General features: G+C 35.6%; 4 protein-coding genes and 1 non-coding gene across 5 annotated transcripts; 3 read left to right on the top strand and 2 right to left on the bottom strand.

Moving 5' to 3' along the window:
• The first annotated feature begins 593 nt into the window (after positions 1-593).
• LOC130987990 (probable flavin-containing monooxygenase 1) lies at positions 594-3,064 on the top strand. The gene is made up of 5 exons (XM_057911730.1): positions 594-1,072; positions 1,262-1,502; positions 1,885-2,063; positions 2,137-2,489; positions 2,572-3,064. Exons 1-5 carry the CDS (start codon positions 647-649, stop codon positions 2,912-2,914), a joined length of 1,542 nt encoding a protein of 513 aa, XP_057767713.1. The 5' UTR covers positions 594-646; the 3' UTR covers positions 2,915-3,064.
• A 53-nt stretch (positions 3,065-3,117) lies between these two features.
• Positions 3,118-5,440, bottom strand: LOC130988001 (peroxiredoxin Q, chloroplastic). Its single transcript, XM_057911740.1, has 4 exons — positions 4,975-5,440; positions 4,713-4,850; positions 4,140-4,229; positions 3,118-3,519 (listed from the first exon to the last, which is right to left on the bottom strand). The coding sequence occupies exons 1-4, from the start codon at positions 5,170-5,172 to the stop codon at positions 3,301-3,303; spliced, it is 645 nt and encodes a 214-aa protein (XP_057767723.1). The 5' UTR covers positions 5,173-5,440; the 3' UTR covers positions 3,118-3,300.
• A 3,742-nt stretch (positions 5,441-9,182) lies between these two features.
• Positions 9,183-10,946, top strand: LOC130988006 (uncharacterized). Its single transcript, XM_057911745.1, has 2 exons — positions 9,183-9,539; positions 10,642-10,946. The coding sequence occupies exons 1-2, from the start codon at positions 9,349-9,351 to the stop codon at positions 10,775-10,777; spliced, it is 327 nt and encodes a 108-aa protein (XP_057767728.1). The 5' UTR covers positions 9,183-9,348; the 3' UTR covers positions 10,778-10,946.
• A 1,492-nt stretch (positions 10,947-12,438) lies between these two features.
• On the bottom strand, positions 12,439-12,511 carry TRNAA-UGC (transfer RNA alanine (anticodon UGC)). Its single transcript has one exon. It is a non-coding gene; the product is annotated as a tRNA-Ala (tRNA).
• Positions 12,512-13,263: 752 nt separating this feature from the next.
• On the top strand, positions 13,264-15,144 carry LOC130988007 (auxin-induced protein 10A5-like). Its single transcript, XM_057911748.1, has 2 exons — positions 13,264-13,594; positions 14,407-15,144. The coding sequence occupies exon 2, from the start codon at positions 14,508-14,510 to the stop codon at positions 14,964-14,966; it is 459 nt and encodes a 152-aa protein (XP_057767731.1). The 5' UTR covers positions 13,264-13,594; positions 14,407-14,507; the 3' UTR covers positions 14,967-15,144.
• Positions 15,145-17,456: the final 2,312 nt, after the last annotated feature.

Below are 17,456 nucleotides of genomic sequence, written 5' to 3' on the forward strand. Positions count from 1 at the left end.
TTTTCTCTCATTTTCCATTAAAATAAGCGCACCCTAATAACAAACACGAAGATTTGAAGTCTGAATTAATTTCGAAGGTTGAGATACCATCGAATTCCACAAGAAACTCTATGTATAGTAACAATTTCATCCGTACAGTAAATGTTGTGCATCACTTATACATGGTACATATATACATGTATGCATCATATAAAAATTTGTCAAATAGTATGAAACGCAGACGTGGCAGTTGGATCCAAAATCAGAGGCCGCTGCCGCCGCCGCCGGCCCTACCGGAGCCCAGATGCGAAAGGCGGGAACAATTTTTGGCTACCTTTGAACACGAGCTTGTCCCTTGAATACAAAGAATAATACATCGGAACAATTTTGCCCAAGTTTACCAAACGTAGAACAAAGAAATTAAAAAAGAATAACATTAATAAATTTAGCAAGTGGTATTCCAAATCCCCTAAAACACATGACCACCGTAGTCCAATCACATGCCACTACATGACCCGGTTTAATATAGGGCAAAGAAAATTTCACGAACCGTCCCATGCAATTATCCAAAAATTTCTCTCTATAAATACTAAACCTTACCACACTCAAAAACTCATCACCTCAAAAGCAATAACCTTAAAAACAAATCTTGCTCTTATTTTCATCCATGGCAATCGAGTCCCACAAAATCGGCATCATCGGCGGTGGCATTAGCGGCCTCGCAGCCGCTAGGCAACTGGCCAAATACGAGCCGGTGGTCTTCGAGGCCACGGGCTCCATCGGAGGGGTTTGGAGGCACTGCTCGTACAGATCGACGAAGCTCCAAACCCCTCGCTGCGACTACGAGTTCTCGGATTTTCCGTGGACTCAAAGGGACAACGTGAACTTCCCTTCCTACCAGGAAATCTTGGATTACTTGCACTCATATGCCACCCACTTTGAGGTCCTCAAATTCATCAAGTTCAACTCCAAAGTGGTCGAGCTCCGCTTTGTCGGCGGCAACCGGGAGAAATCCGGCGACTACGGTGTCCTCCTCCCCGGCCACCCCGTCTGGGAAGTCGGAGTTCGGACCGATCAATCGGAAAATATTCAGGTTATAAATTGTTTGTCAATGTATGCATGCATTTTTTTTATTTATTATTTTTTTTTAAGATTCAAACTCACACAATAGAAAATACAAACACATTTACTAATTACAAACCATTAAGAAAAGACATGTTATATAAACTGCTTGTTAATTATATATAATGCTGATTTTTGATTTATTTTTGATTTGATGAAGTGGTATGGTTTCGAGTTTTTGGTGATATGCACCGGAAAATACGGCGACGTACCGGTGATTCCTAATTTTCCCGTAAACAAAGGCCCAGAAGTTTTCAAGGGAAAAGTTATGCACACACTCGACTACTGCAAACTCGACGAGGCCGAGTCGACTCAGTTGATGAAGGGCAAGAAGGTTGTCGTCTTCGGCTACAAGAAATCGGCCATCGATTTGGCGGTCGAATGCGCTGAAGCGAATCAAGGTATTTCTTTTTTTCAGTGGAAAATTAAGGAATGGAAATTTCCGAGTCAGTTTTGTGGATTAATATTTGATGCTGCATGGAATTTTTTAAGTAATGTGGACACAAACTTGGACTTGGTATTTTATTGCTTATATGTCAAGTATCAATATTTTTCTATTTAAACAATGGTATGCCTTTTTAAGAATGATTCCATCAGTCAACTTTGCCATTTCCGGTAGAGTTTCAGATTTTTTTAACCAGTTTTTATCAGTAAAATTCAAAGTCTCAGAATCTTTCTTCCTCTTTCACACACTGCTTGCTCCCTCATGCAACAATTTGAATCACTAATTTTTTAATTAGACTTTTAATTAGTTTCAAAAAAATATTTATGATGCAATTTTAGGAGCGGACGGGCAGGCGTGCACAATGGTGGTGAGATCTCTGCATTGGACAGTTCCACATTACTCAGTTTGGGGTTTGCCATTTTACATGTTCTATTCTACGAGGGCGTCGCAGTTCTTGCACGAACGCCCTAATCAGGGATTCCTTCGAACCCTCCTCTGCCACATGCTCTCTCCAATCGTAATAACTCTCTCTCTCTCTCTCTCATTCACAACCTAATTAGGTTATTGATTTGATGATTGCATTATTACAGAGAAGGGCAGTCTCAAAGACTGTTGAGTCCTACCTAACATGGAAGCTTCCCTTGGAGAAGTATGGCTTGAAACCCGAGCACCCTTTTGAGGAGGACTACGCGTCTTGTCAGATGGCGATCCTGCCTCACAACTTCTTCTCCGAGGCCGACAAGGGCAACATTGTCATCAAAAGATCCGCCTCAAAGTGGTGGTTTTGGGAGGGAGGAGTCCAGTTCGAGGATGGGACCAAATTGGATGCTGATGTCGTGCTTCTTGCAACTGGTTTTGATGGGAAGAGGAAGTTGAAAGCTATAGTTCCAGACCCTTTTCGCTCTCTGCTGGAATTCCCTTCGGGCATGATGCCCCTCTATAGGTAACTCTCGCTCTCTTAAAACCGCCATTGAAACAAATTAAGATCATTCAGTTCACCACTGATGCTTGCTTTGATTTTGCAGAGGCACAATCAACCCTCTCATTCCTAACATGGCGTTTGTGGGCTACATTGAGAGTGTGTCCAATCTTCACACAGCTGAGATACGCTGCAAGTGGCTGTCGCAGCTGGTGGACGAGCAGTTCAAGCTCCCCAGTGCGGAGAAGATGCTCCAGCAGACCACCAAGGAGATGGAGATCATGAAGAGGACGACTAGGTTTTACAAACGAAGCTGCATCTCCACCTTCAGTATCAACCACAGTGATGAGATCTGTGAAGAGATGGGGTGGAGTTCATACAGGAAGAAGAATTGGATTGCTGAGATCTTCAGCCCCTACAGCAGCCAAGACTATGAAAAGGAGAAATAATAATCAGATCCCATACCTTTTTTTCTAAGTACTAACTATTGTATGTTGTTCAATTCCTTTTACCATGGAATAAGATGTAGTGCATCAATACACATAGTATAGATCAAATAATGGAATTTCATTAATAAAATGTTATGTCATATTTCTTTATGATGGGACCAAGATCTTGTATGTTATGTTTTACCAGTCAAATTTGGAGCAGATTAACCAAACCACAACATACTAAACACTACAGAAAAAGACATGGTTCTCGATTCGATAGATACATACAAACGGATGTAACAGTGCTACATCATATTCTCTAGAAAAGTATGTACGTGGAAGCATAAATTTCCACAAGACAAAAGGGGGGAGGAAAGTGTTGAGAAGATGGATACGTGTCGGTTTCAAACGCTTTTAAGAAACTTCAGGGTCTCATCAATATGCTTCTCGGGTTGGAACTGATTGTTGTAGACAAGACGACATACTCCATTTTTGTCGAGGACATAGGTCTGCCTTCCAGGTAAGGCGCCAAAGAGGTCGGATGGGACGCCCCATTCTTTTCTGACCTTGTTGCCCTCATCGCTGAGTAGGGTGAATGGAAGTTTGTATTTCTCAGCAAAGGCCTTGCATAACATGACACATAAATTAGGTCAGTTCCCATCATGCATCAATATATAAGAAAATAATGCAAGGTTCTCTGTTTTTGATATTGTCTATGGAAATTGACAGAAAAAGTGACACGACGCTAGTTGAGACAAGACTATTGACCTCTAAAATGAGACATAATAGTCAAAAGAGCAGAGTTAAAGTAGTTTAAGCATCATTCCATTTGATTGTGTAACTAGACAATGTTTTGTAGAATATGAAGCATTCACTGAAATTTTTTAAGGAATGCAGGAATCAAAGATTATAGTTGTATGGCTGAAATTAGAATCTGAGTGTGACAGAGAACTCCTCCTATTTAATATGCAGTAGTTGCATAAGATGTCAGGCAGCTAATCTGAAAGCAGCCTGACAAGGAAGATAACTAAGTTTTTACCGGCAATCGAGACTTTGATAGCTGAACCAACTCCGACTTTCTAGATCTATAAATGTTTAGTTAGCTACCACCATATAATTGAAGAAAAATTATCAAGTTATGAGTTTATGACGCTTTGAAAATAGATCAACCGGTAGTTTTCAGGTTCAAGTTGAATAAAATTTACAAAGAGAAATCCTACGCAACACAGTTACTCGCTAATACCTTGTGTGATGAGGCCTCATCACCACTGATCCCGACAACCTCAGCTCCTGCTTTCTTGAATTTTTCATAGGAGTCCCTGAAAGCGCACGCCTGCAAACATGTGAAAACATCAACAAGTACATATTAAGAAATCAAAACTCAGAAGAATTTTGTAGTTACTTCCTCAATTAACTAGCTTTAGCTTTTAGATGCTCGGTTGTCTGTAAGAATCAGCTAAGCACAATGGATTTACCATTGAGATCATTTTCTCAAATGATTCCAAACATGAACAGATGAATACAAAATGGAAGGCGATAAATGAAGAGGGTACAAGGCCTTGTTGAAATTGGGGTGAATCAATCTACAAGCTACCATTGCCATGCTTCACTTTTCAAACGGTATAAGGTTCTATCGATTGTGTGGGTGGGTGTAAACCAAGAAGCCTGCCTAAAATGGTAACTTGATTTCACAAGCAAAAACAAGAATTCACCACAAACTTAATAACTAAGTGCCAGTTTCATCAAGTTTAGATGGACTAATTTGAAACAACAAAGTATAAATCACATTAACAACACACACACACACAATGTTTACCTGCTTAGTGCAACCAGGGGTTTCATCAGCAGGGTAGAAATAGACAACCACAGGCTTGCCTTTGAATTTGGAAAGGCTCACAGTCCTCCCATTTTGATCTTTCAATGTAAATGATGGTGCCTGTGTCCCTTCAGACACCTACAAATCATATTCAACAACAATACAAATCCATCACATTTTCCCATAGAAAAAGGAAAATTCACAACATATTTCAACACATTCTTTGAAAGAGAAAAAAAAAAGGTAATCTTGGTAAATGTACCTTGGCAACAATGGCGGATTTCGCAGGAAGGGGATATGGGATTGAGAGGTGGGACGAAGTAGAGAGCTTTAGGCCGTGGAATTGAGATTGCGAAGATTTTGAGAGAAGGGAAAGATTGTGAGAGAATGCTGGTTTAGGGGTTTGAGTGTGGAGTGAAGAAGGGAAGGAGTGAGTTGCGTGAAGAGAAATTGAAGCCATTTTGAAGCATGCACTGACTCTGAGACCTCTCTGTATCTCCTATTCTTCAGTTGAGCTGCAAGAAGAGTTTCTTGAGAGGTGATATTTAATTTTGGAATTCCGTTAAAAAAAGATAAGGCAGAGATGAGATGAAGCAGGTGGTGGGATTGGGGAAGACGGGGATGAGATGTGCCGTGGCGTGGACAATTGCTAACCCACCATTTTAATTTTTTATAACATGCTATGCTATACTACCTACACCTTCTTCACTTCCAATATTAAGAAGCCTTCTGCTTTTCTGTTTTTCCTTTCTTTTTCTTTTCGAGGGTCGGTCTCTGGTGCCACGGTCGCACTCCAGTGCGACGGGTCCGTCTCGATCCGCGCCCCAGACCCGAAACTCTGAATCCTAAATTATTACATTTGTTTATAATAGTAATTGTTACTTTTAACAAGCATGACATATACACATGTTCGCACAAATGTATACTTGTATAAATATAAGTATATATGTCCCTTGGGATGGCCTAGTGGATGGGGTAGTTGCCTGTTGTCCAAGAGGTCACAGGTTCGAGTACTCTCGGCCACTATTACCACCATAGGTGGGGTGTATGAGTGGTTTGTATTATTTATTTAGAAATTTCATCAAAAAAAAAATATAAGTATATATTTACCTTCATTTAATATAAAGTATTATATTTTCTAAACCCTAAATTCTGTAAACTAAACCCTAAACCCTGTAAGCTAAACCCTAAATATGAACACTAAACCCTAAACCCTGTAAGCTAAACCCTAAATATGAACACTAAACCCTAATAGGAGTATTTACTTTTAATAAACATAAGATATACATTTGGTCGCACAAATGTATACTTATGTTAATATAAATATTTACATTCATTCAATATAAAACTTTATACATATCAATAATTACTTTTTCGTACGATAATAATTATTTGATCAAATAATAATGTAATTATTTATGCTCATTAAAAGTAATCATTGCTATAATAAAAGGTAATAGTATTTGATATGGAGAAATGTAATGTTTCAAAAATATTATATTAATTGTAATTATTATTGTAATAAAAATTAATTAGTATTATAATAAAAATTATTATTATTATTATAAAGAAAGATAATATTTTTAAAATATTATATTTCTTCACAATATTAATGTTAACTATTTATATTAACATAAATATACATTTATGTGAACAAATGTATATATTATGTTTATTAAAAGTAACAATTATTATAAACAAATATAATAATTAGGAACATGGGTCAAACCCATACGGATCAGGGTTCCGGATCAAGAAGGCGGGTTTGGAGCGCGGGTCGACCCGTCGCATGGGATGCGACGGTCGCACCCAATAATCCACGTCTTTTCGAATATTTATATTATGTCCTTAATATTGTTACTTTCGATATGGTTTAATAATGATAGGAGTATTATTATTTTTTTCCGATAATTTTTAACTCATGTATTTATTTATTTGAAATTGTTTATCTATGCTCAGGTTTGAGTTTTTAAAGCTTTATTTATTATTCATTCCGTCCAATTGACAGTGACTCATTATTGTTCGATGCGATTATTAAAAAGAATGATAAGTAAATGATAAAAGTGATAGAAAGTGGTGAAACTCACAATTTTTTGTGAGAAAACATGGTTCTTTTTTTGGAACAAGTTATTATTAATAGGACAAATAGAAAAAGAAAAATATATAAATTATTATCAATAGGACCGAGGGAGCATGAGTTTAGGCAGAAATTTCACTTAGTAATTTTTTTGTGTGATTAATGTTAAATGTATCGTGCGTCTTTTTTTGTATTATTATTTGTTTGATGTTGCGTAACTACGTATTCCGGATGTTTTTTTGGTTTTGTTGAGTGATTTTTAAATAGTGGTGAAAAAAGAAGAAGAAACGTGAATAGTTGATGCTGTTCAAAAAAAAAATAACGAGAAATAAAATAAAATTATCCAGTTTGTTCCGTGATGTTAATATCGATAATTGAAATTTTTCTTTATTTGTTGTATTGTAATATTTTGAATAATTATTTTACTATATTTGTTATTTATAAATATAAATATTTTGAAGATAAGAGTATATATATATTTTTTTTTTTGCATTTATGTTAATTTGAATACTACTATGATTTAAACTTTGATTGAATTTGGGAGAGAGGTTCTCTCTAAGAAAAGATGATACTGTTAAATCTTAAGTGACAATGTTAATGAAAGATTGATAAATTGAATTTAGAATAATAAAGTATAAATAAAACTTGGATTTATTTTTTTTTTGAGGCGAAAGTTATATATTTAAATTAACTTAATTGTTTGTAGACGGTAGAGCAGTGAAATGGGCCGGGTCGGGCCAGCCCGGCCCGAACCCACTAGGCTTTTGGCTTGTATCGGGTCGGTCCGGCCCGGCCCGAAATAAATCGGGCTGCAAAAATCTAGGCCCGGCCCAGCCCCTCTCAGGCCATCGGGCGGTCGGGCCAAACCCGCCCATTTTTTTTCTTCTAAAATCTTATTATTACAAAAATAATAAAATAAATTAAGTTTAAAGGAAATCAGTTTGAAATAGTGATAGAAATAAGGCTAGCTATATATGAAAGAAAAGCCAAAAATAAAAATCTGCTAAGACTACAAAGATAGATTCTACCATTATATTATACTATATACTCCCTCCGTCCCTGAAATAAGTTCCTCTTTTTCCATTTTGGGACGTCCCCCCAAATAAGTTCCTCTTTCTTTCTTTCTATTTTTGGACAACTATCCCACCACTAATAATACTTTATTTATTCTTACTTTTCCCTTTTTCACCACTCCCAATACTAATTATAATACTTTTTCACATTTTCATCACTCCCAATACTAATTATAACATATTTTTTTCCACTATCAATACACTTTACCATTTTTCTTAAAACCCGTGCCGTCCCCAAAGAGGAACTTATTTTGGGGACGGAGGGAGTATTATGTTTTGCACTAAAACTAGATATAATAATTATACTAGAAATTAGTGGACATGCAGACTTGACTATCGAAAATTGGAGAATTAGAATTTTGGAGATATAATATTAATTATTATCCTACATATATATAGATAACAGATTCCACCATTTGAATATACTGAATTTTGCAAGCCGCACAAGAGATTACCTTTCGTCAGAGATGGGGGTGCGCTGGTCGACGGCAACCCGCAGTTGACCTTGCAAGTTGAAGGCGGCAGCGGCGGTTCAATTGGGAGGAGAACTGGAGAAGTAAAGAAGACAGAAGGGAGAAGGGAAACGTTGCGTGACAGATAATTTTTGGATTTCAAATTAGGGATTTTAATTACGTAGTTTTTAGGTTTTAATTTTATAATTTATGAATTTTTAATATATATTTTAAATAATAATTACTCCCTCCGTCCCATAATAAGTGGCCACATTTCCTTTTTCGTCTGTCCCACTATAAGTGGCTGCTTTCTAAAAATGGCAAAAGTTTACTTTAATTAAGTCAACAATTACTCACTAATTTGGTCAACAATTGTAGGCCACTTTCTAAAAATGCCAAAATTATTTTAATTAAGTCAACAATTACTCACTAATTTGGTCAACAATTGTAGGCCACACTCTATTAAAACATATAACACTCAATTTCTTAATCTCCGTGCCGAAATAAATGTGGCCACTTATTATGGGACGGAGGGAGTACATTATTTCGGGCGGGCCAAAAAGCCCGAAAACCACGGGCTTTTTAGCCCGAAAGCCCGATCAGCCCGCCGGGCTCATTGGGCAGGCTTTTTAGGCCCGATTTTTAATGGGCCTAATTTTTTTGAGCCCAACCTAGCCCTAAACCCGGGCGGACCGGGCTGGCCCATCTGGCCAGGTCGATTTTGACAGCTATACTAGACGGTATATATGATTATTGGTAAAAAAAAAATACTTAATTGTCTCACTAATAAATTATATGTGATTTTTTATTTTAAATTTATCGGTCAAGACTGCAATACATAACTAGAAAAAATTCATAAATTTATGAGACATTTAATTTTCTTTTCTTATGGAGGAAGAATATAATATTTGAGGAAAAATTATGAAAAGAGGGGTGGGCCCTCGGCCCTGAGGCGAAGCGAAGTAGTATGATAAAAACCCCTAAACCCTCATTCACAAAATCCCCAATTTAGAGACTCGAAATTTGAAGCGAATATGGAGGGACTGCAGAAGGCATACAGCAGTGTGGTCTCGCAGGCGCAAGAATCAGCTGCGAAATTCAGCTCCTACGCCTCTTCTTTGGAGAAAGCTAAACCTCTAAACTCTTCTCTTTCTTCTTCTGGAACTGGATCGTCCGTGGCGTTATCTGTTGACCACTCTGGCATGTCGGTCACCCGCTCCTCAAGGTAAAATACTTGTTGTTATCGTTTTCGTTGCGTTGGGGGTCTTGTAGATACTACGCATGGCAAAAATCTTTACTCACGTTGATATAACCTCCTTCATGTGTTCATAACAGAATAAATGGTTTTTTATTTTGTCTTTAGCTTGCTTTACAATAACATTTTGATTATTGTTGTCTAATTGCATTTGAATTTGGGGATGGTTTGATCATATTATGGTATCAAGTCACTAGGTACGGTTGTGTTTTATTTTAGCCATTGAGGAGGTGAATAAATTGTTTAAATTGTGCTTCTTCTTCTTTTTTTCTCTTTGATATATGTGATTTATTTTTTGTACTGCTTCTGTAGTTTGGGTTCAGCCCAGAGAATTGCGGGATTGAGTAACTAGTAGGTGATATGAAATTGTGCAGCTTAGCGAATTGTGGGATTGAGTTACTAGTTGAAAGGAAACTGTGCAGCCTAGAATGATTGAGTAACTAGTTGAAAGGAAATTATACATGAAGAGGTTTACCACTTATTATACATATGGAAACAAGTGTTAATGAGAAATGGTCTTGCACTTTTGTGACTCTGTGTTTTCCACGTGTTTAATTGACTTCACTTATGTGATCCAGCATACTTGTCTTGTAAGTTGGAAATGTGGAGATTGAGTGTGAAGGGAATCAAGCCTTGCAATTAGAGTAGAAATACTTCTGTTCAGTACTTCAATTTCCATTGGTCGAGTTAACAAATATCCGGAGGTGCAGTACCTGACCGTAAGTCATTTACCTGGACAGCTAGTCAGCTAGTATAGGAATTTGACTTCCATTTGCCACTCTAAAAAACCACAGTTGCTCATGGTTACTGGTGAAACCACTGTCATTATGTGAAATAAATTATTTTAGTTTTCTTGATTGAGATCATTTGTATCTGGTTATGAAATTAGAGCTCCTTTATTTGCATCCTGGATTTTATTTTAATATAGCAAGTATGTTGAATCATATTCTCTAGTGTGAATGGTCTCATCTGGAGACAATAGTGTTTGTGAACTTCAAGTTCCTTGCCTCTATTTCCTTATGGTGGCACTTGATTTTCTGTTCTTTTTTTTTTTATGAATTGCATTATGCAGACAATTTCTATCGTTATGGACTTGCTCAAAGCTTTGTGCTGGTTGCTTTGTTGCTGGAGTTGTTATTGGTTACACTCTGAAGCGACGTGTCAAGCGTTGGGCCTCAAGAATTCTCAGGAGATTGAAAGATGATTGAACTCGTTCAGGAGTGGGGATAACTGAATCCAACAGGCGGACTTTCCGAATTCTTTTGCCAGATAAATAGACTGCTAGAAAATTGTTGCGTGTTCATACTATTCACCCTTTTCTAAAAAAATACTGACTGGTATTCTACTTGTCAATAATATTGTTGTTTTGAACTTGAACTTGCAACTCCTAGTTTCTTTTGCTTCTTTTATTCTTGTCTCTTTGTTCTTGCAATGACTTCAATGTGATTGAACTGGATATTATAATCTCTAATCACTTCTAGTTCGTGTTAAAGCTCTGTTATGAACTGATTTACTTTTTCATAACTTGATAAACATGTTGCACGATTTTGTTAATGCAGTATATCTTGCTGAATTGCAAAGAACAGAATCTACAAGCTTTCTTGTTGAACCTGTTTTAAAACATCAAATTTCAGCATGAATATCTAGTTGTAGGGGATCACTATTAACTTTGCTTGGATTCCTTTCTTCTTTTGGAGAATAAGGTAGAACATTGCAAATATAAGTAATCCTCATACAAATACAATGAGGAAAACTATATATGGAACAAATAGAATGACAACGATAGAAAAATAAAATATTAAGTAGCAAATATATCTTAATGTTTAAAATGAAAGGTAAATAGATTTCAAATATATATTTTTTTTCACGGCCAATCGCCGAGTCGAGCTCGAGGCTGGGCTCCATCTTTGCATGGATCCACTGAAAACCTCCGAGCAGCAGTGGTTTGATGACGATAATCCTAGTAGTTTTACTTTAAAATAAAAATATTTTTTTAAATAAAATTTGAAAGAAATTCACCCAACTAGAAAAAAGTGAGGGAGAATTTTTCGGGTTAGGATCCTCTACAGTCAGTGCACAACATAGTGCTGTGCACAAAAATGGGGGGAATTTGACATTTTTTATTTTTTTATTTAATTTTTTTTCTTTTTGTTTTAATGCACAAGGATCTTTTTTGGAATTTTCCCAAGATTGGATCCTTTGTCGTGGGCAAAAACACAGCATGCCCTGCTGGGCCAAAATATCCATCAAACTCACACAAATTTATTCCTTTAAACAAAATATATTTATTCTATTTTCTTTTAACATCTTTTATTCTTTTAAATAGTTGTGTTTTAATTCTAAATAAGATACCCGCTCAAAAAAAAAATCTAAATAAGATACTAAAAAACGCAGAGTTTAAGCTTTTCTGTTTCATGACTTAGTAATATCTTTTATTTTATTTTATTCGTTAATAAAGATATTTTTTGAAATTATGGTATCACAATTAGAACCGGATGAACGGGGACGAGAGATTGTAGCAAGAAAATGGCTGATTGTGTGTGTATGTGTGTTTTTCAGGCTGAAGCTGTTGGTGGGAGTTTGATGAATAAAGAAGCAGCAACTCAACTCACATTGTGCTACTACAAACGAATTATGTTTTTTCTTTTTTGAATTGGATGTTTATGTCATTCTAATTTCCTTTTTGGTTTGAGGTATAATTTCGACATTATGTTATAGGTAAAAGAATAAAATATTAATCCAAAAGAAAAAGAATAAAATAAAATTAGATGGTGCATGCTGTGATAATGCTGTTTTCGGCCAATTAATGCACAATTGAAATCGAACAGAGATCATATCCAAAAAATTAAAACGAATCGAGAAGGAAAAATGGAGATGCGGGGGATCGAACCCCGTGCCTCTCGCATGCAAAGCGAGCGCTCTACCATTTGAGCTACATCCCCTTTTGTGAAGTCAAATTCTCATACAGTTTATTTAACGCTGTAAACATTTCATATTGACAAAATAAATTTATTTGATTTTTAAGATCTAAATCAAACTCACCTTCAAATTCACCTTTCAGTAATGCTCAAATATAAATAATAGCATTAAAGAATATATTAATTTCCACGTTAGTTACAAACGACTTCGTTTAGCTTAATCTATTGAAGATTTTGGATTGGCAACATGATTCTCGACGAGGAAGAAAGTGGACCAACTTAAATTTATCAACAAAATCAAAATATTCTTCTAAAAAGAAACAAAATCAAAATATGAATCAAAACATTATCAAATACATTGAAATACTTAATTAAAAGTTATATCCATCTTAATAAACAATGAATTCACCTTCTTGTAAAAAAAATTATTTTTAATCTTTTTTATCTATCAAAACTATTTGTGAAAAGTAAACGCTTCATTAAGGAGACTAATGTAATCATCCTCGAGTTCATTTTGTAATGAAAAATAGTTTATAGTAGTACTTGATTTTGAGCATTCTCATTAATTATTGTTCTTGCCTAAATTTATGGTACCCCTATTCTATGCATCGGTTTAATATCTTGAGTACTGATTCTCTTTATTTATCACCTATGTAGAGATAAATCGTCACTTTACACATCAACATAATAGCATATACTATTAATTAAATCAAATATGAGATTGAAAATGATACAAAAAAAGGGGAACAAGTCACAAATTGAGTATGGAATGGTGGCGAAAAGACTGGGGAAGCCACAAAGAATTGAAGTGCGACGAAAATGGAGCACTTATCCCATTCCTTTTTACTTTATTTTCAGACAAAAAAAATTAAAAAAAACAAAATACATTTAATTTTCTTTTTCTCCGTGTAGATATATTTATATATATATGGCTAGCTAGCCCCTCCCTCCTCCGAAGCTCCACATTAATACATTAGATCATCTAATTATGATTAACTAATTGCTAGCTACTAATTGTAATGATGTTTTTCCCTCTTCCGATTAGTGACTGCTGACCACCGCAACTCCTCCCTTCCGCCGCCGCTTCTCCGCCACCAACATCACATGGTATCGTAAATCATGCATGTCTTTGCTTGTCTGCGTCTTTCTTCATGCATAACAAATACGAATCAATTTTTCTTTTTTTAATTTCATCGCAACTCAGATCTTTGCCTGTATAGGAAATCGGAATTCTTTCCGATTATTATTGTTATTTAGCCTGGCATTCATCAGATCGCCTTTTTACGCACGTGATAGTTTATTAGTTTGATATAAATGAATCCTAATATAGAGTGCATGTGGACCCTGCGAGAAATGCTGGATTCAAATCTGTTTTCAGATTTCGTTTGGAATCAAACACCAATATAAAATTACACGAAATCATCCAGAGTTTAATTAATTCTGTTTATCTGCTGATTTTAATTTAATCATGATGTTATTGCTTAAAACGCGTAAATATCGCAAGTAATTTTGTGATTCTTTCAACAAACATTACTGTGTCATCAGGTGTTTGATGAAATGTCTAGACTAAACTTGAATTAATGCCTGCTTTTGACTTTACAAAAGGATAAAAGAAGAGGTGGCGTGATGCTTTGCAACAATCATGCTTCTTATACTTAATTATGTTTTTATACACCTATCGCCATGTGAAGGCCATAGCTGCTATCACATGCAATCATTATTGAACGAATTGCGCGTAGCAATATAAAATTATAGCACAAAGAGGTAGTGTGTATGATCAAAAAATGATCTTGATTGTGCAAATTGTTTGGTGCATTTAATTCCAAGCAATCATTTGATTAGCTGCCAAGTAGTAATCTTAGTTTTGCAATAATCTGAGTTTAGTTGTTTTTTATATGAATCCTTGGTGATGATTGCAGTGGGAGCATGATCTGATGAGAGAAACTTGTGCTAAGAGAATTAAGATCTTCAAACATTCATATTGGGCATTCTCATCATTCTTGTGGTAAAGCTTAGATCAATGGATGACAATGGAGGAAGCAAGGTGACAGGCATCAGGCAGATTGTTAACCTCAAGAGGTTCCTTCAGAAATGGCAGAACGCCACAATCGGCTCCAAGGAGGGCTGCAGCCCTCGATCTGGAGAAATGCATCGAGGTATCTCACCTGCTGTTACTAGGAGACTGAGGACTTCAAATGTATACACTGAATCGGATGAGGACAGTTGCCAGAGCCCCGACCCACCCGTTGATGTCCCTAGAGGTTCTCTTGCTGTATACGTTGTCCCTGAGCTTCGGAGGTTCATCATCCCGACTAGCTACCTTAGCGATCCCCTGTTCAAGGTGCTGCTAGAGAAGGCTGAGGAGGAGTTCGGATTTGATCAAAGTGGCGGGCTGACTATCCCGTGTGAGATTGAGACCTTCAAGTATCTCCTGCAGTGCATGGAAAATCACAGAAAAGATCAAGATGATAAGGATTGAAGGTCCAAATCTGTCAACCCTTTTCTTCATTTTGGATTTCATATTGCTCAGTGACTCAAACATGTTGATCTAGTCCAAGAAACATGTTAGCTGCAAACTGTAAGTTGTGCTTCGATTTTTATCCATCACGACTCAATCTTGATCTGTGATATGCAATCAATCATAGGAAGTTTGTGTACATTCTTGTTGATGGTTACATCTTACTTGTTGACTTATTGATGTTGCTTCAATATTACATGAACTTGGACGACAAATCATTTTTAGACTGAATACTAATCATTGCCTATTTCATAGTGTGATCAATATTATCACTACATGTTTTGTGTTCAGTATCGACTGCTAAGATTAGAACTTGACTACATGCATAAAATCACCAATACCATTGAATATCATCCATCGATAGTCTCTCTCTCTCTCTCTCAATTCAAAGGTTATTAAAACTTATTTCTTTTTCTTTCTCTGTTAGATAAATAAATTTTCAAAAATCGCGATGGATGAATCGAACCTATAATAAACACTTATTTCTCTCTATTGGGCTTAGGGAACATAAACTTTTTTTTTTGCTAAGATCAATTATTTTCAACAGATTGGGCCTTGGCCTTCACCTTTAAGTTTCTAATTCCAGATGATTAAAAATAGGAGTAAAAAGCAAAATACACACAAAGCTGTTTTAGGTACAGGCCGAAAATCGATCAGGCCTAATTTTTTCGGGCTGGCGCCAAATGGGCATTTTAGTCCAGCTCAATATCTGTTTTCGGGCTGGCCCGGCCCAAAACTGGCTTGGTCATTCCGAATAATTAATACTCCTACTAACCAGTTTTGATTGGTGATGCTCAGGTCAAAAGAACAGGAGGAATTTAAAATCATTCTATATATAATGAATTTGAATTAAAATAAACCTAAAGCAGATAATTCAACCCAATTGATTATGTAAATGCCAAATCTGCGGACTAAATTCGTGAATTGAAGAACAATGATAGAGGTTAATTAGCTGAGGACTATTATATAGTAGTATTTGGAAGTTTTGAGATGGAGATTACAAAAGTCGTAGATTGGTTGTTTCCTATATATCCATTACTTTTCGTGCAGCCCTACCCCACGACTACAAGGAGACAATCTCAATTGAGTTAACCTCACTTTCATATTCAACATCAATATTATGGTGGACTATATTACATTATCATCAGCCCTTGTGAGGTGGATTGCATCTACTATTATCTATGTATCTGTCATGTATTACTATTATACAAGTGGCATTCTTTCAAATTGTCCACGATAAGTATGACATTTTTGTCATTTTTGACATACATGATACTTAACATGACATGACCACACGTCTTTGCCTTATCTTTAATTCTTACAAATACTCTTTATTTTTTTATATAAAAATCATCATTAATTAAATTTCAACCACTCATTTCATACAATAGTGAAATTTCTTTTCTACTGCATAAAAATCATCACTCATTTGATTAAAATATGTGCCCACTAAAAATGTCATACTTTTGGTGGACGGAGGAGGGAGTATAAGATAAGAATATTTTTTACGTCTAATTTAGTAAATTTTAACACAAGATCAAATCCTGTTGATACAATATAAATATGTAGTACTATATATTAATAATCAAATTCATAATAAAAAAGATTCCACGAAACCCTATTTGAATCGTGTTCTAATTAAAGTTTCATGAAAAGGGTAATAACATAACAATCGTAGAACCATTTCTTTGTAGCCCCTAGTCAGGCTTTAAAGATTAGCTAACCTGATTTTATACTAACTAATTATAAACTAACGGGATCTATATATCTCACAACATTTAATTGGCATATTTTGAAATATAATAAAATGAAATTAAAACTAATAAAGAGAAAACACACCCATGTTATTATTATTTTCAACGAATGTCTATATCATCATACCTCTAAAGACTAAAATCATACGAACCATTCAACACTGAATTTGCTTAGCGATATGCTTTTCACGGGACTCAAGCAACTAGGCAAGGAATCTATCTACATCATATTATCAGTATTAAGTCTTAATTTTAATCATAAAGTGCATTCCCAATCAAATAAATTATTAAAAGTACATAAAAGAATAGTGCAGATTAGGATTTAAATAAACTAATACTACTTTATTGAATAAATCGAAAAAAGAACATGAAGCAACATGATTTTAGTTGAGTTCACGATTCTCAATGAAACACTGCGAGATATCTACTAGGATATACTAATTTTTTAATTGCACTCGAACTTTTAACTTTATTGATGCCGCAAATTTTCAATTACTCTCAATCCAAATTTATAGATAGAGTTTAATTGAAAAGGACCTATATCAAAAAACGGTGCACATAAAAGTTATATAAACATGATTTTTTCCAATTCCTCTGGAGTTTCTCTAGGGCTTTTGAGAAAATAGCTTTTCACCTTCACCTGCGATCTGTCTTCCCTCTGCGAAGGGATAGTGTGACCTTTTTCTTCGATCTGAAT

The sequence above is a fragment of the Salvia miltiorrhiza genome, chromosome 1 (assembly GCF_028751815.1).
Source record: "Salvia miltiorrhiza cultivar Shanhuang (shh) chromosome 1, IMPLAD_Smil_shh, whole genome shotgun sequence".
NCBI classification, from domain to species: domain Eukaryota; kingdom Viridiplantae; phylum Streptophyta; class Magnoliopsida; order Lamiales; family Lamiaceae; genus Salvia; species Salvia miltiorrhiza.

Coding starts and splice junctions, on each gene's coding strand:
- LOC130987990 (XM_057911730.1), top strand. CDS start 647: ATGGCAATCGAGTCCCACAAAATCGGCATCATCGGCGGTGGCATTAGC. Junction 1,503..1,884: donor ATGCGCTGAAGCGAATCAAG/GTATTTCTTTTT, acceptor ATGCAATTTTAG/GAGCGGACGGGCAGGCGTGC. Junction 2,064..2,136: donor GCCACATGCTCTCTCCAATC/GTAATAACTCTC, acceptor GCATTATTACAG/AGAAGGGCAGTCTCAAAGAC.
- LOC130988001 (XM_057911740.1), bottom strand. CDS start 5,172: ATGGCTTCAATTTCTCTTCACGCAACTCACTCCTTCCCTTCTTCACTC. Junction 4,851..4,974: donor AATCCGCCATTGTTGCCAAG/GTACATTTACCA, acceptor TATGATTTGTAG/GTGTCTGAAGGGACACAGGC. Junction 3,520..4,139: donor ATGAGGCCTCATCACACAAG/GTATTAGCGAGT, acceptor ATGTTATGCAAG/GCCTTTGCTGAGAAATACAA.
- LOC130988006 (XM_057911745.1), top strand. CDS start 9,349: ATGGAGGGACTGCAGAAGGCATACAGCAGTGTGGTCTCGCAGGCGCAA. Junction 9,540..10,641: donor TCGGTCACCCGCTCCTCAAG/GTAAAATACTTG, acceptor TGCATTATGCAG/ACAATTTCTATCGTTATGGA.
- LOC130988007 (XM_057911748.1), top strand. CDS start 14,508: ATGGATGACAATGGAGGAAGCAAGGTGACAGGCATCAGGCAGATTGTT.